Raw genomic sequence first — 22,273 nt, 5'->3', positions numbered from 1 at the left:
CACTGAATGCCTTCTGCACCTCCCTAACCATTGGAAATGAAGCACATACAGTCTGTCAGAAGGTACGGTGATGGCACCTTTCTCACAGACAGTTGCCTCTAATGTCCCTTCAGGAGAAGTGGAATCACAGTGTAAGCAGATAAATCTTGACACCTTCCAGAAGTACTTCCTAACAGGGCAGATGGAGATTAATTTATTTGCACAGAGGTGTCCTCCCCAGCTATATAAACAATGGATTCTCTCTAAAGCCTTACCATTGAAGATATTTCTCTGTAACATATTAGTACTAAAGAGGATTCCTACATCAACATAAGTCTTTCTTCCAGCAGGCAAAACAGAGGTGTTATCTCACCAGACAGTCTTTACTAGGGAAATAGCTTTTATAGTAGATAAACTTAATGTCCTATCAACATTAATGTCATCCTCTATGCGCTGTAGCTGGTCACACATCACTGCTCTAGCAGTACTCAGTGTATGTAGCCTTGTGCTCCGGGTTGCAAGAATCAGGGACAGGAGAAGCTAGAAAAACTGAAGTTGAACAACACTATCCAGATCCTCAGCTGCAAGACAGGTGAGCGCATGCAGATCACTAAAACTTTTTCAGTCACAGAGAATCTGACAGGAAAAGCTTTTTTCCCCAGACATGAATTACAGCACCCTGGCAGCTTATTTCATTTATGAGCCGTTTGATGCTATAAGGGAATAGAAAGAAAAAATTGAGCCTACAGGCAGAAATTAGCATAGTTTTGGACTTCTCATGCTGCCCTCCATTCCATGAAACAGTGGCAGCAGCAGCACAGAAGACACAGGAGATACTCATTGCAAGAACAGTTCCAGTGTCAGTTAATTATCTCAGAGCTCCACTATACACCACAATCCACACAAGGAGCTGGCTGCTGGGGTCAGACACATGCCTGAATTTGTCTCAGCTCCCCCATACTGAAGAGTTACTCCACTCTCCTGCTTTACCAAACAATACCGGGTCTCCTGATACTATGTTGGAACAAATCAGAGTTATAGACTGTAGTGTTGGCCATAGCTTTGTCCTGCGTATTCCTGAGTACCAGCAGCAATGTCTTCTTTTGCTCTCCATTCAAACAAAGGCAACCATTTGTCTTCTCCATATTGTGCTTTGACATAAAATGCGGGTTTGACTTAAATTGCATTTGGATTAGATGAGATTTACCTAACAACAGCAGTAACCATCAGCAGAGAAGGAAGAAGGATTTCAAAACAGTTCCTTGTATATTTTTTATGATCAAAGCTTCTCTTCAGCCACAAAGGGAGGAAGAGAAACTAGGAAGTTGTGAAATCTAAGGAGCAATGAACCTAATTGTTGCTTTTTAATAAAAGCTGAGTTGTTAAATTACATTACTAATTTAAAACAATTCTATTGATTAACTTAGTTAATCACAAAGTGAACAATCCATACTTTCAGGATAACAAGAAAACTGTTTCAAAGTGTATAATATGACTACAGTGCTTTTCCAGAGGAGGAAAATTGTTCCAGACCATCCTGATCAAACCAATAAATGCCTTATGTGATACAATATGAAATCAAAATTCTGGAATAAAGGACAGAGCAGTGGTATGAGAGGCTCTCACACTGTGAGGGAGGGTGACTTTCAGAACATCATTTTGCTTTTATGTGCCTTTTTCTCTAAACTAGATCATAGAATCATAGCATGGCTTGGGTTGGAGACCTTAAAGCCTATTCAGTCCCAGCCCCCTGCTGTTGGTAGGGCTCCCACCCACCAGCTCAGGCTGCCCAGAGCCCCATCCAGTCGAGCCTTGAACACCACCAGGGATGGGGCATCCACAAATTCTCAGGGCAGCCTGTGCCAGTGCCTCACAGCCCACTGAGTAAAGAATTTCCACCTAACATCTAAACTAAATCTTCCCTCTTTTAGTTTAAAACCATTCCCCCTTTGTGTTATAACTATCAGATTATGTAAAAAGTTGGTCCCCCTCCTGCTTGTAAGTTCCCTTCAAGTACTAGAAGGCTGCAATGAGGTTTCACTGGCGCATTCTCTTCTCCAAGCTAAACAAGCCCAACTCCCTCAACGTATCTTCATAGGAGAGGTGCTCCAGCCCTTTGATCATCTTCACAGCCCTCCTCTGCAGTCACTTCAACAGCTCCATATTCTTCCTGTACTGGAGGACACAGGCCTGGATGCCAGACTCCAGATGGGGCCTCACAAGGGCAGAGCAGAGGGGGACAATCACCTCCCTCTCCCTGCTGGCCACCCCTCTTCTGATGCAGCCAGGGATACAGTTGGCCTCCCAGGCTGCAAGGACACACTACTGGCTCACATCCAGCTTCTCATCTACCAGGACTCTTAAGTCCTTCTCAGCAGGGCTGCTCTCAATGAGTTCTTCTCTCAGTCTCTATTCATATCTGGGATTGTCCTGAACAACACCTTGCAACTGGCCTTGTTGAATTTCATTAGGTTCTTACATGCCCACTTACAGAGTGTGTCCAGTTCCCTTCCTACTATTGTGTCAACTGCACCACTCAGCTTAGTGTCATCAGCAAACTTGCTTAGGCTACACTCAATCCCACTATCTAGGTCATTGATAATGATGTTGAAGAGCACTGGTCCCAAGGCTGACCCCTGGGGGATGCCACTCACGACCTGCCTCCATCTAGACATAGAGCCATTGACCACAGCTCTCTGACTGTGACCACCCAACCAATTCTTTATCCAATGAATAGTCCAGCCTTCAAATCCATATCTCTCCAATTTAGAGATAAGGAAGTGGTGCTGGACCATGTCAAAGGCCTTGCACAAGTCCAAGTAGACGACATCAGTTAACCTTCCTTTATCTACCAGCGCCGTTACTCCATCAGAGAAGGCTACCAGATTGATCAAGCATGATCCACCCTTGGTAAAGCTTTGCTGGCTGCCTCATATGAAACAGGCCATAACATTTTTTCCCTATCCAAATATTAACTTATATTTATATTTTAAAGAATCAATCTAGTAGGTGAAACATTTCTAAACATAGCTTTGAAGCAGTTTTTAATTTCTCTTTGTTGAGAAAACTAATTTTGTCCATCTTTATAAGTGTCTTACCCTTTCTCCTCCTGGAAAGGGTGAGGTGAGGAAGACAAACAATCCAGGGTAAAGGCCCTATAGCTTCCTTGTTTGTTAACTGAGATTACAAAGCAGAAAGCAACATGTGAAGACAGTCAGTAGGGAAATCTACTCCCAGATTTCTTTTCCAGTGGGGGAAAGGTCAAATTGTTGACATCATAGTTTTAGTGACATTAATGGAACACAGGGTAGAAGTGAAAGCAGTCACCCTAAAAGACCCACAGGAAGTTACACAACAAAAATTGCACTTTTAAATAGCAACTTTACTTTTTGTCACCACAGCTGCCTTCTCATTCTTTTGTGATATCTGTCATTTTTTCATTTCAGGATATAAAAGTTTATGTGGGTGCAATCCCATATTTCCACATACACAGTTATGGAATCAAAATGCTAGTAGTGATAGTGGCTCAAATGCATGACACATACAGAGGCATTTTAACCAGCGGAACTAAGCACTGGGCAAACAGCAGAATCTGGACTATACAGTCTTGTAAGTAATATCAGATCTGAAATATCTCATGCTCTCCCTTTGGTGGATGATAGCTATACAGTAGAAAAGCCACACGTGAGTGTAGAGAAGCCTCTAGTGCATCAAGTCCTAACATCAGACAACATTCTCCAGTGCTGACGCTTGCCTATTTTGTTACTGACCTCAGATAAAACAAGTTGGGGCTCAAGTCCTTATCAAGGCAAAATCCTCAGCAACTTCATCAGGAATCTTGCCTAAGGACCACAGGAGTGAATGTCCCCAAAGCCTTTTCTAGGCAATATGCTAATTATGGACTCCAGTTTGACACTGGAAGCACAAAATCATTTTGCAATATGAGATTCTCTTTCCACACAACAAAAACAAAGCATTCACCAAAGCATTTTAGTAACTGTACACAAATTGTAGTATTTGTATGAAGAACAGTTTTTGAGCTACTTAGAATATGGCAAGGTACAAAAATGCCACTGGGACTGCTTTCTACAGTGGATGGATTGGGCACGGCACACGTCCGAGAGCTGCTAATGCTCCTATCCAAGTAAATTGTGGTTTTGGACCTCTGCAGCTGAGTGCATGGAGGTTTTTTTTTCATCCTAGAAGAATCAAATATGTGCAGCAAGAACCACAAAACACTTATTTTGTCTCTGTCTTCAGGTGAAAGAGAATAAATCTATCACAGCTGCTAAACCTTGTTAAAATCCTACCAAGTGCCCATGTGAAATACCCACAATTGTTGGCACTGCAGCTAATCTTTTCCTAGTTACCAGATGATTATTTTCCACATCAGCGGACAATGATAAAAGAAGATGATACTGTGCCTTCTTCTTCTTTAGATGAGGTGTTAACAGATAATAAATCATTTTACAACACTGGCTTTTATTTTGTCGTATTTATGCATGGAAAGCAAAACGCAGCCAGGTTGTGTGACACACACACTCAAATCACCAACCAGTTTTAGAGGAACTAGACTGATAAAGGTTTTGTTTTCCAGACTGTGCCTCTTAGAGCTTTTGCTAAGATTGTCTTAAATCCCACATGAGCACTGTGTTTTATTAATTGCTTTTTGACAGTAGGCAAAAATCATCTAAAATATCGGTCTGTATGTTCTTGGCAAGGAGCGGTTGCCCAAGTCCTTCCATACGTATATGAAACACGTTGGGACAAATTCTGCAAATGAAATTAGAATTAATTAGAGTGAACAGATTTTCCATCAATAGATACAGTCAAGCATTTCAAATGTGCTCTGGTCAAACAATACACAAAAATTGTGTAGGGTTGCACAGGACTTAGTGGCACCTTTCACTATAATTTGTGGAACTTATTTAGTACTCACTGAAATCAGTGGAGTCTCCTTACGGTATAGAAGCTGACTTTGTAAAAGGAAGTCAACTCAGCAGGACCTGGACAGAAAAAAACCTAAAAACCTTGAACTTTTAGAGAAATGTGGTCATGATTTTATTCCTGTTATGTAATAGATTCAAACTAGGTACAACTGGAGATCTTAGGAATAGAGCCCTGTTTTGGTTGATATTACCGAGGCTACTGTTTCTAGAGTTCTCAAATTTTTTTTTTTTTTTCTGTTTGAACCATCAGCTCACCTCTCCCATTCTCCTTATTTCTGGCCCAGTATTCAGAAGCGCAAAGCACAAAAGCCAAAGATTTTCCGAAGTTTCTAATGGTCCACAGTATCCCTATTTCTTCTAAAAGTTTTACTTTGCACCTGAAAACTTCCTCCCTGTTTCAAAATCATTTTCTCCTAGGAAAGACTCTCACAAGACTGAGATTAAATACTACCTAGCCACAAAAACATAGCACGGTTCATAAGAAACAGTGATTGAATGGGTAAGACAAAATCTGCAGCCCACCTAAGAATAAGGCTGCAAGAGATGTTAGTAAATATTTTCAAGGGTCACCAAGACACTCGAATAACTGCTCTGAAAGTAAAAACTGATATTATTTCTTTTTTAACAGCATAGATTTTTATGAATTTTAGAACTCACCTATATTTCTTAACTTTATCGTCTTCCATTGTGCATTTTATACTTCTACTTGAGCTGAGGCATAAATTTGCATGTGCAGTCAAGCCTTTCTCCCCTGCATCTTTCATTACTTAATGCACAATCTGAAGTTTTGCTATATGTTTTGATAGGCAACACACTGACTTGCAGTGTTTTTACTGCTGCATTACATGAAAATCTGATTATTTACAGTAATTGGTCCCATTGCAATAGAGCCCTGGAGTACGTTTAGACTTCAGATTTTTGTAGGGTAGGCTACTTGCAAATCAGCCCTTGAATTTACAGTTACTAGCTTGGATATGACTTAACTAGAAGAATGAGTACTCCTGAATCAAAGAACAGCTTTGTTACCAGACTCCAGGCCAAACAGTAAGCTCCGTTACCCCTATAGATATTAATGTGGTTGTGCTCACATTGCAGGCAGCAGTACCAAATAAGACTGAAATACAGCGAAACAGAGGGAGCAGTCAGAAATGTCAAATTACTTCTCTTCGCCCATTCACAGCTTTTTTCTGACCCCAGTGCAGTCAGTGTGAATTTTGCCAATTAACTTCAATAGGAAGAGAATCTGGGTTGGATTGAGGTTTCCTGTTTCTGCCCACAACAACACAGATGCACGGCAGACCACTCTCGGGAAGAATAAAAAAGGGCAAATTCCCAGTTACTGTGGCAACAGGAGGGATGATTCTCTTCACTATCATGTAATTTTGAAATTCAGTATGTGCTTTGTGCCATGACATGTGTTTTTCTCCTCTGTCAAATTTGTGTTTTTTTCCCCTGCAAGAGGCCCATCAGGGAAAGAGCATAGAAGAAAACCATCAGCACAAATAGCCCCTAGAAGCATTTTCACATTTCCTACCTCATACCTTCAAAATGGAGAAAGCATGTTTTCAAACAAGTAAAAAGAACTGCCTGAAACATACACTTCCCAAAACACAGTGGATGAATTCAGACTGCTCTGTGAATGCTCCTCAGTGAATATGGACAACTGGTATAGAACTGCCTCAGAAGAATGGTAAGAACTCTGTTACAGAGAACATCAGCTAAAGGCTGCACAGATTGTCCAACTCTGGCTGCAGTCACCTTCTTTTCTCATCCTCTATTCTACTGGGGCCCTTCTTGTTGTAGTTCTTGGACTTGACCATTTCATTAAGGGCTGTAAACACTCAGTGAGACTTAGGGCAAGGTTCAATATCTTCAGGAAAGCAATGGAATATACAAAATGTGTCTTATGGTGCCCAAAAGACTGACAAAAGCAGTCAAACCAAAGGAGATGCAAGTGCATTTCTCTTCCCTTCTTCCTCCTGTTGCCTGTTTTACAGGAGGCAGTTCCCAGGCTGACAGGCTGGAAGTTCTCTTTTCAGGGAAAGAAGATAGAAAAACTGGCCTCTGCAGCTAAGGACAGAAAAGAGGTTGGAAACATATGTTCTCTGTGTTTGAGACGATTCAGTTTAGGTAGAGTACCTGGGCAAGAGCACAGATGGTGTAAACTGCTGAATCTCAGAGTTGCAGATTTACATTAGCCGAGATTCTACTTTAATAAGTATATTTCTATCAGAAAAAAAAAAAAAAACACATACAACTTTCAAGCGGAAATTGAGGAAGTAAAAACTAGTATGACTTCTTCAAAATAATGGTGTGAGTCACTGTCTGGAACCGAAATCTTCTAAGCATCAGTGTAATATAATTTAAAGCAAAGACAACTAAAGTGAAGGGTTGTTCAGCCTGGAGCAGAGAAGGCTTTAGGGAGAACTCATTGGAGCCTTTCAGTATTTAAAGGAGGGCTATAAAAAAATGGAGACTTTTTACAGTCTGATAGTGATACGAGCAGGAAGAGTTGGTTTTAAACTAAAAGAGGGGAGATTTAGGTTAGATATTAGGTGGAAATTATTTACTCAGGGAGTACTGAGGTCCTGGCACAGGCTGCACAGAGAAGCTGTGGGTGCCCCATCCCTGGAGGCATTCCTTGGGGAGCCTGAGCTGCTGGGTGGCAGCAGCGCTCACAGCAGAAGGTTGGAGCTTGATGATCATTAAGATTACTTCCAATCCAAGCCATTCTATGATTCTGCATAGTATCATAAAGTATGTTGAAAGAAAACATCATTTTCAGGAGTTCTGAACTGCCCTGTGCACTTCAGTGAAATGTTATTTGAAAGGTTCAGGGCTGATACCTTAAAGTCAACATTGTTAATTAACACTCAAGAGAAGCTGCATGTGAGGCTTCTGAGCTCCTTCATTCAGAGCTAAACACAAGAAGACAAGGAAGACACTAGAGCCTCTGCAATGCAAAACAAAAAAGTTCAGCACACTTAGATGAGATTCAGATGTGCCAAGGGCAGTAAACCAAAGGGATTCTTGAGGGAATCTCGTGTCTGAACTGCTGTGTCATCTGTCCCTTACAGTTCAAGCTTGTTCTGTAGATTGCGTTTGGAAGAGAAGTAATATCATCTTTATCCACTACTCTAACCCTACTGGTGATTGACTGGTGGCATGAAAGCCAAAACAATATCAGCACAGTATAAAACATGTACACAGACACCCATAACCAACACTCCGTCACTTAGTCATGATGCTTTTTCTGCGGCGTTATCTTAATGTGAAGCCATTGTGGAAAGGGTGTCTATTTGTCTGTTTGATTTGTTGCACAGTGCTCCTTCAAATCCTTTTCAAGCTCCATGGGCAGTACAGCATCAGGAGAAAGGATGGGCCTTTTCAGAGCTGCCCTTTACCAGTGTGTTTCAGAAAGATACTGGTCTCCAGCACTCAGATGGGTTGAGATGATTCTGCATAAGGTATGTTTGTATGCAGTAGGATATATAAGATGTAGAACCACATAGGTAGGTATAGTAAGCATACCAGGAATTTCTTCCTCCTGTGTGGTGGATGGGGCATGACAATCAAGCATGTCAACAAATGAAGTGAATATGACACCTTAGGAGAGGATGTCTGTAATCTACTTGGCTTTGAAAATGGAGTAGCACTTAACATGTGAATAAAGATTGAAATTCAGAAGTATCAGGGAATAAAACAGAGCTTAAACAATGTGATACCTGTAATTGTACAAAAGTATATACAACAGCCTTCTAGAAGAGAAAAATGAATGTGATTTATGAAATACAAATGACCAGAATACAAACTCCTCAACTCTGATGAGTGGGGGACAAGCATCCAGGTATCTTTATTGGCTTGAGGGCTGGGGCTGGAGATGGGAAACCTGGTGTTGCTCTTTACCTCTCATATTCAGTGGCTATTGGCTTCTATATCAGAGGAAGGCAACATGAAGACCCATTACTTCCATACTTAAAAAAGCCTTTGTCAGGAAGGAGGCCAAGGTACAGCACTGAATAGTGTAGAATAGTATAGACTGGCAAAGTTGGAAGGGGACTTCAAAGACCGTTGAGTCCAACTGCCTGACCACTTCAGGGCCAATAAAAAGTTAAGGCATGCTATTGAGGGCATTGTCCAAATGGCTCTTGAACATGACAGACATGAGGCATCAACCACCTTTCAAGGAAGCCTGTTCCAGCATCTGACCACCATCATAGTAAAACAATATTTCTTAATGCTAAATCTGAGCATTAGAATAGCTTCTGCTATTCTCTTGTTCAGAGACTTTTCTTAGCATGAGTTGTCTCTTGTACATGGCCAACATCAGTCCACAACTTTCCTTTACATTCTGAGCAATTCCTATCAACAAAAGTGTAATGCTACCATATATCACTAGGCAATGCAAAGACCTGTTCCCAACCCCGGTCTGTCATGTAGTAAAGACTGATTAAGTCAAAGAGAAAGATATGCTATGTAGTAGAGACTGGTTAACACCATTGTCGCTACACTTAGAACCAATGGCACTGAAGACACTGCATAAACAGTTTGGAAAAGAAATGGCTAACAAGTTAATTTGCTAATAGTGAGTAATTCTATCATTAACAGCCAACTGTGAGAAGCTCTTGAGAACTTGTCAGATGTAATATTACTGATTTTACAAGCCCTTTTTTACAAAAGTCACTTTATTAATCTGAACAAGAACTGAAAGCAAGCTAGAGATTTGTAATCTTCCAGTTCTTAACATCACTACCCAGAAAAGGAGTTTGTTAGCTCAAATTTGGACTGGCCTCACTGCATTGCAATGAATCTACATCTATCCTATCCCAAAACACCTTTACCAAAGTGGAATTATTTTTATGCTCATTAAAAAGGAAAAAGTTCAAATTAGAGTGTAGCTGTGCCAGGTTCTCATACAGTATCTACCACTGTGGCTACAGTTTTCTTTACCAGGTGTGCCTGTAGGAGAAACCTCCCACTGAAGTAAAGGGAAAGCCTGCTGGTGACTTCAATGACCCATCATGTGACAGCTGGCTTCCCCACTCCAATGTCATATAAGGATATCAACTACAATCCATTACTGTGATGCTTTTTTCTTGATATTGAACTCTGTCTACAAAGAAACGAAATGGGATCACCAGACATGATCTTCCATGCATTGTGTTCCACAGAAGCACAAATTTTGGCCATGAATAATAAATTAATTACTGGGTGAATACTGAGGTTAAATGATGAAACTAAGCTGTAACTCCTATGAAGATGCCAACATAAAAGTAACCTGTCCTGGGGAAGTCTGAGCAAGTCCCCCCAGAGACTCAAATCCGGGCACTTAGCTATCATGGGTATGATGGGTATGACTTGATATTAATGAGTCCCACAAGTTTCTTTTTTTTTTCCCCTCAAAGTGTTCTGGAGACTACGCGGAGTAGTGCTCACTCTCCTCAAAGATCATAAGCATCTCATACAATTCTTGGATTTTTTGTATATGTTTAACCTTCCAATGCCCAATTCTTCTGTTGCTGGAATATATGGTTTTGATCAAATCACCCTATGGATTTGCCTACTTGGTAGTAAGGGAGCTCTAGGGAAATGCTTCATGTCTTCTCTTCCAAAATCAAGCTGGGATAATGCTGACATAAGTAGGGAAAGCTAAAAGTAGTGCTCATCTCCGTTAGCTGCATAACTGTCTAAAGGTTCAAACTCTGACATTTTCCAAGTTCGTGACCTACGATGATAACTGCTAGATATTTCTGAAGTGATTCAGATACTGGTAAAAGACAAGGTGGAGTAAGAAGATAGAGTGAAGGTAGTTAAATGTAAGGAATCTTTGCTTTCTTCAAACCCATCATTCTTCAGGATTTCTAATAAGAAGATATAATTGCGAATTCTCACTTTGTACAAACATATTCTCATCTCCAAAACAGAAGAAAAAGAGGTAATTCCCTTGCAAGAAATGTCAGAAAGTTTAATTCCAGCCTGGCAAAAGCAAATGCAATTCCACTGATTTCAGTGGAGCCACAGATGGCCCACTTAATGTACAAAAGGGTTGATCTGGCCCTTCTCCCATACTGTAGCACTGCTTTGCCTAGAAACCTTTGCTTTCAAAGTAATTAACCATGCGTCAACAGCCTGCAACACTGAACTGCAATTAAATAAATGAATAGGAGACAGATGTATATTTTAAAACTTATCCCAGTAGCAAACTTCTAACAGCAAATATTGATCTTTTTTCTATTTAATACTAGGCTCTAATGTCAGTACTACAGACAGTAAACTGAGGATCTGTGGATCAATATCAATTATTTTACATGTATTTCTCCCTCCCACATATTCCAACAGGCATTCCACTTAGATCATGTATAAGCACAGTGAGAGCCTCAGGAAGAACTTGCTCTGCCCTACAGGCAATCTCAGCACTGGAGCAGGTGGGCATAGGCTCTCTTGCTATGAGCAGAGAAAGACAGAAGAAAATTGCTTACTGTTTCGAGGCTTCTCCTCATCCATGCCTTCATCTTCATTTTCAGGGTCAATATCTTCTGCTTGAGTTATCCAGTCTAAATATCCCTTCAAATCCTCCTCTAGCTGTTGCTTTTCCCGTAACTTCTGGAAATCTCCCCGAGCCTTAGCCTTCTCTCGTTCCTTGGAAAATTCCCTAGCAAGAGGGAGGGAGGAACAGGATGCGGATGGAGGGAAAGGAAGAGATTGAAAAACAACGAGTTAGATTGATTTCCATTAGAAAGTATCCATATCATATGTAGTACACTCAGCCTTCTCTATTCTTTCAGGACAGACATGTGAAAGGAGTATCCTTGCTACATACATTTGTAAAATAGTTGGAGTGACTACATCTTTACCAATGCTTAGGAGAACATAATTACCTTTTTTAATCCTTTCATTCTCAACATTTCTTTGATAATTCAAATAAAACTAACATGTAATGCTTATGTACAACATCATATACCTTCTAACATTCTTTACCACTTGATATTCACTTATAAAAAAATATCTGTGTGAATAGTGGTCAACTCAATACAATGATGAACTGTTTGACAATAATCTGACGTCTGGAGAGTGAGACGGTGGCTCTAATTTTCAGCCAGGTCTCAATCTGTCCATAAGATTATAGGTATAACCACAACTAAATGGCACTAATTGTAAGTGTAAGTAATGATACTCACAATTCTGCACACAGTTAATTATGAGCAATTTCACCCATAGTACTGGACAATATATTTGAAAATTTAGATTTCAATGTTTTATTGCAGGCATTTGATATTCAGGCCTCTTCTCTGAAATGAAACTTATTTTTCAAATCTCAAATTGGGTAGACAAACATAAGCAGTAATAGATTCTGCCAGCAAGTGGAACAGAGTAGGCTTCTGATTCTTGATGGAAGACCACTATTGGGAATATGGACTTAAAAGAAAGGGCAGAGGAACAAGAATTTAATGTTGCTTAGCTATGATCCAAGGTGTTTTCTTCGCCTTCTTTTCCTCTGTGGTGCCATTTCTTCCTGTTTGACAGAGACACCTATACTGTGCTATTCTTTTTCTAGAAATGCCAATCTACCTCCATTGAAAGACTATCCTGTGGTTCCAAGCCAGGTTTTAATACCTGTATTTTAAAAAAGTAAGCTTAATGATTGTAAAAAGCGCTGGACCAAGAGTACTTAAGCAGTAAGCCTTATATCTGCTGAAGCAGATCACTATACGAGGCACATGCAGCAGATAATACAGCCCACTATGTCTAGAAATGAGAGGAAAAGTCATTCTTTCAAACGGATTTTCCATTAGCCTTGCTGTTGATTGCCAGCAACAAGCAGAATTAAAAAAAAAAAAAAAAAGCCTATTACTTGTCTTTAGGCTTATTCCCCCAAAACAAAAAGGAAACTTACCACTAACTTTAGTGAAGTAATATTAAGATTATGAAAATCCTACCCCAAAATTAATGAGTGCCCCATGAAGCATCTTTAATTTCCAGTAGTGATGGTATAGTAATTCCCTCAAAACCCCTGGAAAGATTTCCATTCACTTCACAGTCTTGGCATCAGGCTTTTTATGTTTTGAGCTGTGCAGGACACCAGCAGTACATCAGAATGAGAGTAAGATATCTTCATTTAAAGCCAAAGTATGTGACAAAAGAACTCTGCGTGATCCTCACTCCTGTCACATTGCTTGCCACATGTCTCTTGGGTCAGTGATAAAGAAGGTGGAAATGGGGAAGAGAATCAGTGGCTTCTTAGGCCTGAAGGTAGATCATAGCCAACCCTGGGACCAAACAGCTATAAGGCAGAAAAACCTACTGCAAGTATGGCAAGAATGACCCCAACAACAATAATAAAAACTGCAGAAAATATTTTTAAAAAATCAGATCAATACCAATTATATTTTGCTGCTTCAATAATATGTTTCTTCTGGGTCTCATATAGTACCTTATCCAAATTAATGAATTAACTCTTCAAAAGAATCACTGAATGAAGCTATACATTATTAAGTCCGTTTGAAAAATCAAATTCCAGCATTCCAATAATTGGGTCATAAACTGGTATTCTGGAATCTTTAACAAATAGATGCAGTTTTGAAACGGAATGGACTCTCAGCTCCAACTGAGAACTATTTATGATTATATGGATACAACTTGCAAGAGGCAGTTTTAGAAACCAAAGTGTGGAAAACATTACAAAATGACCCAGCTTGCAGAAAGCGATTCTTCTGTGCACTGAACTGGGTCACTTATATTAGATACATCTCAGTCGCATGCCTGCTTGGGTCTTGCCAGCACCATGCATTGTCTCTCTCAGGTGAGACTTGGGCTGGGAGAAGAGATGACTAAACTGAAGTGAGATTTTAGCAGCATGTTAGTATGCTGACTGTCTGCATAGAAGTTATTTTGTTACTAGCTTTTTAATGACACAACTGAAAATATTGTGATCCTCTAGTCTAAAGGATTTACCTGTCTCTTTCCTTTGTACGAAGTACGGTATTCCAATTCTCATATGATTCTCCAAAGAAGACAACTTATTTAAATTATCTCAATTTCTATGCTCTGCTAGCATTATGCTATTGAGAACAGGTGGCTCAGGAAATTGCTAATGCAATTCCAACCATTTCCCATGTGGAATGCCAGCCTGTACTTGGGCAAATATAGTTCACAATCAAGAATTACTACCCATGCTCATTTAGTATTCTGTGTGAAATGAGTTGGTGACCTCGGTCCAGCTCCTATTGCAGGCAGGTGTGCACATTACCTCTGCCACCATCGCAGTAGGCAATAAATGTTCATCGTTTGCAGTTTCAGCGGGGAAGCCAAGCTTCCAAAAAGCCAATAAGCTTTCTGATAGAGGTGCCATCTTGAGCCTGGAGGTGGCCTTCTCAAAAAAGAATTACAGTATCATGTCAGGATAAGGTCAGCAGAGGCTAGCAGAACTACCAAGTAATGTGTCTCATTTCAGTGAATGAGACAACTTCTGTTCAGGAGTTGGTGAATATTGTTTTTATGAGTATTTGGTTTGCTTCACTTTCCTTCACTTCTCTCAGAAAACGATAAGACATGTATGTCAAAGGGAATATAAAAAAGCAGAGCGTTCTGGAGAGATATTTAGTCTGCCTGAGGTTAGAGGAGGTCAAGGTCATAAATATAAACACTCAGCTCTGTAGGCTGTATGGGTGAAGAAAATTTCTTTTGTCTATCCTGACGATGAAATATGGATAATTTATGTCTATACCTGATCTCAGCATGAATTCTCACATTTGGAGGTGGTGTGGAACAGCTGAATTCTAGCAGTTCAAACCTCTTGCTTAGTGCAGAATAAGGCTTCAGACATGGTCCACCCTGACAGGTACGATAAGGATTGGAAAGGGTTGGAAGTGGGGTCAAAAGACTAGGAAGAGTCCTGAAAGGACAGGAATACTGTTCCTGCTGCCCCCAGGAGGAGCTACAGCCATAGAGAGCCTCTTATCCACTCTGATTTCTTCTTTAGCAGGAAGAAAAACAGAAACAGCCAACTGGGCTTCCAGGATCCTCTCAGAGCAGAAGAAAAGGCTGTCTCTGGCCCTCCATTTGCTTTAGGGAACTTCTTGTCTGGACTGTGTCCTGGGATTTGGATCACTGAGAAGCAAACTACAAAGTAAATGTGAATCTATATGCTTCTACATGAAGGTCTGAAAGTTGAGCCTACACTGTCATTTTTTTCCATCACTAATCAGCTGAAACAAGTAACACAGAAATTAACATCTCTGCTCCCAGAAGACCTCTAGCAGTAATTTCACTACTCTCAGCAGTGATGTGGATACCTTTTTTCTTTGCTTGAGAAGGTCAACTGTATGATCTGCTGATGGGATATTTCCTTTGGAAAAAAGGAGTTTTAATGTATGCTCAGTCAAGAGAGGAAGGGGATGATAGCTCTGCACGCAAATAATCTGTCATACTATGTAGCTTAACATGTGATTAGTAAATTCACTAAAGAAAGAATCGTGAATGGGTGAAACACTGAGGAAAAATAAAATACAGATGAGATCTGCAGGCAGAACAGAACTCAGCATTTGATTTTGCAGGTGCAATCAAAGTGTCTTTGTGAGTACAATTAATTACACTTACGTATTCAGCAGTGATTAAAAAAACTAAGCCAATCTGTCACTGATGAAGTCTACCTACACAACATGCTTGTTGACATTCCTGATATAAATAAATGGGGATAAGTCAGAGATGCTCAGAATGGATCTACAAAGATGCCCAGGAATATTGCTTTCTATCTACACAGAACAGACAGGTGGATCATCTACACAGAACAGACTAATTGCAAGTTTATTAAAAAAAAGCTGAACCTGCAAAGTGAGGACACTTTGCAACTCAGCAGAATTTAGAATTGCTTTAGAAAGTTAATTGTTTAAGAACTGCTTATTTAGCCCAAAGAAAATTTAGAACATTTCTGCCATCATTTCTTTTTTTTTCTTTTTCTTTTTTTTCTTTTTCTTTTTTTTTCTCCATGGATGCAAATACTTAAGTTTCTTTTTTACTTTTCTCCAGATGGGAAAAAAAGAAAATTGCAGAAACAGTGCAGCTGTCATAATACTGTGAACACAGCCATGAAGAGTGACTCACAGCATAAGCAAGGTGAACTTCATCTTTAATTTCAGTTCTCCCTACAGACTGTTTTCATCTCTCACCACTAGCTGTGGTGGTCTAGCTGCGGTATCTCAGTAGATGGGGTATCCAGGTCCCAAAACACTTTCTTAGGTTGAAAAATGAAAGAGAGAGGAAATGTAATTTTCCACTGTGTACAGATACAAATCCAAGTGTTGGTAAATTGAATCGGCACTGCTTCAACAATATGCAGTCCTCAGGCTGGGCTCACAGGCACTGTTTATCCAATCAGAAACTATACAATCTTTAACCACCATCTTACATGGTCCTTGAGTGCATCTCTGATACTACAGACTGCTTACCCACTGTCAGGTGGTCATCCTCCGTTACTGCTGATCCTTACCTGCTGATCAGAGTATCCACATGAAGAAACAAGGAGCTTATGTTTTAAAATTGTACCCAGAATATCACTCTCCAGAAATCCAAATGCAGACTATTGCCTGACACTTCATTATGGGGGATTTTCTCCCTCTCCATTCACTACTTGGAAACTCTTCAATTTGTAGCAGCTGTCTTAGCTGCATGTAACCTTCAATGGAATAATGAAGACAGTAATAACCCCTTCCAGTAGATCTGCTATTACCTGTCTCTTCCCAGGATGATCAAAGGAGGATCTTCTTTTCTAGTCCTACTACTATCTTCCTATGCTGCTGTCACAAACACTGAGAATGTAACTCATGTGAAGCATCAAGTCCTCTCTCCTGCTAGGAGAAGATTTTGCCCCTCTTATGATCAAAAGACAGGAGACTTAAGGGCTGCCTGCTCAGACAAGTACTGGCTCTGACCAAATTCATTTAGAGTTCACTGAAGGAGGCACAATGATAGAAACAATGAAGAAGAGGACACATGAAAATCCTCATAACATATTTATCCATTTGCATGGAATGGCTGTAGGCATCCAGTCATTCCCAAATACGGAATTTGAAGCCTAAATCTGGGAGATCCTTAAAAAAAAATCTAGAGAGGAATGTTTTCTGGCTTCATTCCTCTAATTAAGTAGCTCCCCAGAGGCAATAAAGTTTTTAACTACTGGGGGCAATATCAATTGTTTTTAATCAAATCTACCAAAATGATGCTTTGCAGTGAGTACTGAAGAACTGAAATCCAGCTAGATGTCTTAGGGATGTTTAAACACTAGAAGAAATTCTCTTGCTTCTCTGTTCCTCCTTAGAAAAGGTCAGAGGGAAATGATCTTTTCTCCCTGAATAATGCTGGGCTTGTAATCCACACAATAGAGAAGAAGTGCTTATTAAAGAAGAAATGCATGCAAGGCACACTCCAGGGAAAATTCTCCCATTAGGCTGTGCTTTAGAGATATTAAGCAATGTGAAAATTTCTCATGTGAGAAGGCATGATTTGGCAGGAATTTCATCCCACAACTGTGAAGGGATTTGTCTCATGCTCTCATTCCTCCTTCAGTCCCAATGACTCTTCCAGAGATTTTACTCTAATCCCCTTATTCTGTGGTGAACGGCATGTTTCACCCACAGGCAGTTTAACAGGGGAACACAGCGTTGTCCTCTTCCCAGAGAGTATAAGTAGAGGTTTCAGGTAGAGGAATATGTTACAGGCAGATTTGTCTTGTATTTTCTTCAGTTTATTTGAAAAGACTCTTTCCATGCCATTAGGAAGGCCATGTTTTGCCATTTGCACAGCAATAGCCCAGGTCTTCTACTAAGGTTCCAGAGATTAACCCGTCATTGCCCGTTGTTTTGATAACAACAGAGTAGGAATAAAAATACAAATTTTAAAAATAAACAGTAATAAAATATTTTCCTGGTACTGCTTACCCGCTAAGTACACCGAGAACCAAGTTAAGTACAAAAAATGACCCTATGATGATTAGTGTAACAAAATAGATCCAGGGCCAGTCCCTTCCTATGGCATCATTGACCTGGAAGAGTGGAATGATAATTAGTGAGACAAGCTCAGTTTCTGAGCACTGCAAGGCTCCAGCCAAAGAGATCCCAAGTCACCAGCAGTAAGATTTTCAATAATCAATTTTCTGGAAGTTTATGGAGGGGCGATAGTAATGATTTTGGATACCCTGATGTTAAGTTTCTGTCAGAGAAACACACCTCTTTTATTATCTGTATTGTTATTAGCAAAGTTTAAATATTTGGCCAAGATTTTTGAGGGCTGATGTGAAAGATTCGTTGGATTCAGATGTTTAATCCCTCCAAAAGAATCCTGGTGACAGGGAAGAACCCTTATCATGGAGTCTTGCCCTGTAGCATTGGAAAAAGGACACCAAAACTGTCAGCTTACCCGCTCAACACACCAAGTACCAGATTTAGAACGAAAAAGGATCCAAAGATGACCAGACTGACAAAATACACCCATGGTAACTCATAGCCCATAGCGTCCTGCATCTGGAAAGATGAAGGAAAGTTAGAAGACAGAGAGGGAAAGCAGAAATGAATAAGCAAAGGAACAGATGGAAAGGTTTGTAAACAGAGCCTGTGGTTGATTTACACATGATCATAGCAAGTGTTTCTGTATGTTCTTTCTGGTGCAAACTTTTCTTCAGTTGCTTATTTTCTTCTAGCTGTTTCCTTACAGGCAATGATTAATATAGGCTGATGTCTAGTACGATCAAAGTTGTAGACTGTCACTTTCTGGAATTTACCCAGAGCACCACATGGGTCCATCTGATGACTTCTAAACTTCTCTTCTAAACTCCATGCATATGTTTTCTGCCCATGACAATATTGTTAGTTTTTGCTAAGAACTGCCTCAATGTGTTATCAGATCACATTTTTTTCCATCTGTAGCACAGGTACACGTACTTTAGAGAGAAGGATGTGGTAACTGTGGGCAAATACTGATCTTTCCCTGGCAATGATCTAGTAATCTTTACAGTTTACCACAATCAGGGTAGTAACTGTACGCTTTTGAGTAAAGTCCTTCCAAGGCCCAACATGTTCTAACCTGGTCAAATGTTTTCTAAAGCTTTCTCACAAACTTTCTTTCCTTGATTCATGAATACTTCTTTCAAAATCTGATCACTACACAACTGAATACTCAAAGAATTCAAGACTGTAAATTAAATGGTGTGAACATAGATCTAGTTTTAACAGTACTACAAGCATCTGCAAATGAATCAGGCAGACTGCTATTTTAGTACCTGGGCCTGTATTGTGTGTAGAGCAATTCTAGCACATATTTATTCCAAAAGCATGTAGTGTACAAACATCATATTATCTTGGAGTCTCCTCTGAAGTTCAAAATTTTGGAAAGTTGCTAGGTACCTTAATAGAACCTCATTTTCAGGATGGTATCAAAATATCAGAGCCCCTTCTTCTTTACTTTTCATAAACACTTATCTCCTGAGTCAGACATAGCATCATTAAAGAAACAGATGGCATTTAACATATTTAGGAGCACTAAAATGATTTCTGAACTTCAATTGCAGACTTTAAAGTACCCAAATGGCTTAAAGAAAGATAGGTACCTTTGTTTTCCATGTGTTTTAGAGTTTTATCGTGTGTTTTCTCTCCTTCTAGGAAAATGCTCTCTCCTTTGCAACCTAAGCATTTGTTGTGATCACAGAAGAAATATTCTTCCATACATGGGCACTGAGACACACATTAAGGGAGGCAATCTGACTCAAGATTCATAACAATTCAGGAAAGGGATTTCAGACTTTCAGTAAGACAAGGCAGGAGAATAACACTAATATAATCAGTTCTTTGTGGATGGAAGTTCATCATCCATTTTCCTTTTAAAGTACAGTCACTAAATTCCTTGTCTGGCAACAGTCCACAGTCAATGGGCCAATCCAGAACTCCATCTCAGGGCTCCTTCAGCTGCAACTTAACTGAAGGAAACTCACTAAAACACAACCTCAAAATCTGTCTCTATGAAAACAGTTAATCATCTCCTTCTTCAGGAGAAGGGATTAATAGATTTGTGGTCAGAACACCTCTCTGCAGAAGTCTAGAAGTCTAACACTATCAAAGAAAATATTACCCAGTTTCCCTTCAAATACTGTTGTAGAATTGCTCAGTTAGTTTAGAAATATCGCTAACTATTCCTTATGCTTGCAAGCCACTTTTCATCCCACATGACCAAAAAGTAGACACCTCTCCTGTGAAACTCAGCAGTGCCTTGAAGAGAACAAAATACCATGGTGCAACTTAAAAACAAATATTTACCCAATGTTGAAACACAGCAATGCCTTAAGAGAACAGGACACCAAGGCACAAAATAAAAGTGAATATTCATCCGAAATCACATCAGAGAAATCTTGCAGGCAAAATTTAACTACCTAATCTGGAGTTAGGTTAAGAAACGAGACTTAACATCCTCTCCCTTCTACCAAGAATGCCACTATCTATATAAAACAATCCACACAAACAACAATAATGAATGACTTTGAGAAACTGCCATAAGAATTTACACAGGCGCAATGATGACTTGACTTCTCTTTAATTATGATGAATGGTGATGAAAAAGCCACAGCTATGTGGTACTTATCTCTTGGCTGTATTTTTCTTCAGCTGAAAAAGTCAGCTGGAAAAATACAACTTCTTGAAGCTGTGGTTTTAGTGAACCCTAAGTAACAAATATCAGAATTTCTGGTAGAGAACTGAGGGGCTTGTCCCTTTGTACTACTCCAGCATGAAGAAATTTCCAGACAGCAAGAAGCTTCCTTTGCAACCTGGTAAGGTGTACATAACTAAAGTACAGCGTACTCTGGCTATTCCCACTGCCTGCACGATTGTGTAATGTTTGTATCAGCTAACATTGGTACAAATTAGTCTTGAAAAGCAAACCTGTATCCTTGTATAGTAGAGCATTTTGGACTTCTCAGACTGAACAGTTATGATGTCAGTTTTTCACCTCCTTTTTACTGACCAACCATAATGGATAAGCTAAGAGGCAGAGACAGTGGTATCTTCTCACGAGTAGAGAAACCACCCATATTTGGAAGACAGCTGAGTATTTACTGTCTCTCTCTTGCTGGACTCCTTATGTTGGATGCTCTCACATCTAATTTTTTTACAGCAGAAGGTGAGATCATTCCATATAATGTGAGACTGAGACACAGGTGGTAGGAATTCATATGCGGATACGTTATTACGTATTTGGTAAGCTGTGTAAAACCAAATAAATAATCTTTGATAGTGTGACAATACAATGTAAGTTTACTGTTTCCTCTAGAAAATCTTCTCCAAAAGAAATGAAGAGATGTAAGCTGCTTGGCAGAAGTTGGGGGAAAAAGAAACACATTTAAGAAACATTAAATTCTTGGCTAAGATTGTATCATTCCAGGTACCTGGAAATCCTTCCTCTGAAGTGAAACCATCCTAGAAATCCATGATAGACATCCCTCAACTGAACAATGCTTCCATTCAGTTAACATTAAAAACCTCACATCTGTGTTTGATTGAAAATGCTTTCTGGAGACATTCTGCAAATACATAGCTATTAATCGCATGTGTATGCATACATGTGTCCTGTTGACTGCAGCTGGAGGCTTTCACTGCAAACATAAGCTAGGTGGTACAGCTGATTTTTCCTAATTGTACTGCTGAAATGGAGAAGCTGCACAGGGTCAGTATGAGATCAGCAGGAGATTTGCCATTTACACACTAGTGAGTGCAGAAAACCAATTTTTTTTTTTTTTTTTGTAGTGTTCCTGTTTACAGTGAACAGAAAAGGGATCTCTTACAAGTTACCTCTAGGACAGACAGTACAACCCACTGACACACAGCTTAGCTCTCTGGTCACTGAGTGCACTCTTTCTCTGCTTATTTCTCACTGGGGTGTTTATTATTAGCCATATGAATCACAACAGAAAAAGTGGATCATCTACGTTTACAGGTCTGAAGAAGGGCTATCAGCCAGTATATGTCTGAATGCCAATATTCCAGTGACAGCAGTCAAGGTAATTGCAATCTGGTGTGAACTTCAGTATGTGTGGGACAATTTCTAAGTTATCTGGAAGCATTGCATTGGTGTAAATCTACAGATGGTCATTCATAGAAATAAGTTAAACTGCCTGACCTTTTACAGCTCACTTCTCCATCTTTATATCTCATTTCTGTCAACAGTGAGAAAGTTGGTACAATTCTGAATGTGTCATCCCTTAGAGACACCTCAGAGATTAGGGTCTCAGATTCCTTCTCCTGATTTGCTACATGCCCTCTGTAGCACTGTGGGGACATCATTTTGGCTCATTCTGTTTCAGCCTTCTA

At 39.8% G+C, this 22,273-nt stretch overlaps 1 protein-coding gene and 1 long non-coding RNA gene across 19 annotated transcripts in view; one reads left to right on the top strand and one right to left on the bottom strand.

Annotated features, from left to right (window-relative positions):
• The window catches only part of CACNA1C (calcium voltage-gated channel subunit alpha1 C), a 429,930-nt gene that overhangs the window by 132,950 nt on the left and 274,707 nt on the right, over nucleotides 1–22,273 (bottom strand). For 13 of the 18 annotated variants that reach the window (XM_021389984.1, XM_021389870.1, XM_021389900.1 and 10 more), the window contains exons 8-9: nucleotides 17,861–17,964; nucleotides 11,408–11,580 (exon numbers count right to left, since the gene is read on the bottom strand). In XM_021389984.1, the coding sequence (XP_021245659.1) occupies nucleotides 11,408–11,580; nucleotides 17,861–17,964 (277 nt within the window). Of the gene's footprint in view, nucleotides 1–11,407; nucleotides 11,581–17,860; nucleotides 17,965–18,338; nucleotides 18,443–22,273 lie in introns of all 18 variants that reach the window. The other 5 variants (XM_021389880.1, XM_021389936.1, XM_021389965.1 and 2 more) reach the window with 2 other exon arrangements.
• On the top strand, nucleotides 13,500–16,795 carry LOC110395530. Its single transcript, XR_002436441.1, has 3 exons — nucleotides 13,500–13,728; nucleotides 14,908–15,054; nucleotides 15,954–16,795. It is a non-coding gene; the product is annotated as an uncharacterized LOC110395530 (long non-coding RNA).

Source organism: Numida meleagris, chromosome 1 (genome assembly GCF_002078875.1).
Source record: "Numida meleagris isolate 19003 breed g44 Domestic line chromosome 1, NumMel1.0, whole genome shotgun sequence".
Taxonomy (NCBI): domain Eukaryota; kingdom Metazoa; phylum Chordata; class Aves; order Galliformes; family Numididae; genus Numida; species Numida meleagris.
Note: the sequence above shows the minus strand (reverse complement) of the source record. Positions and strands in the feature narration are given on the sequence as shown.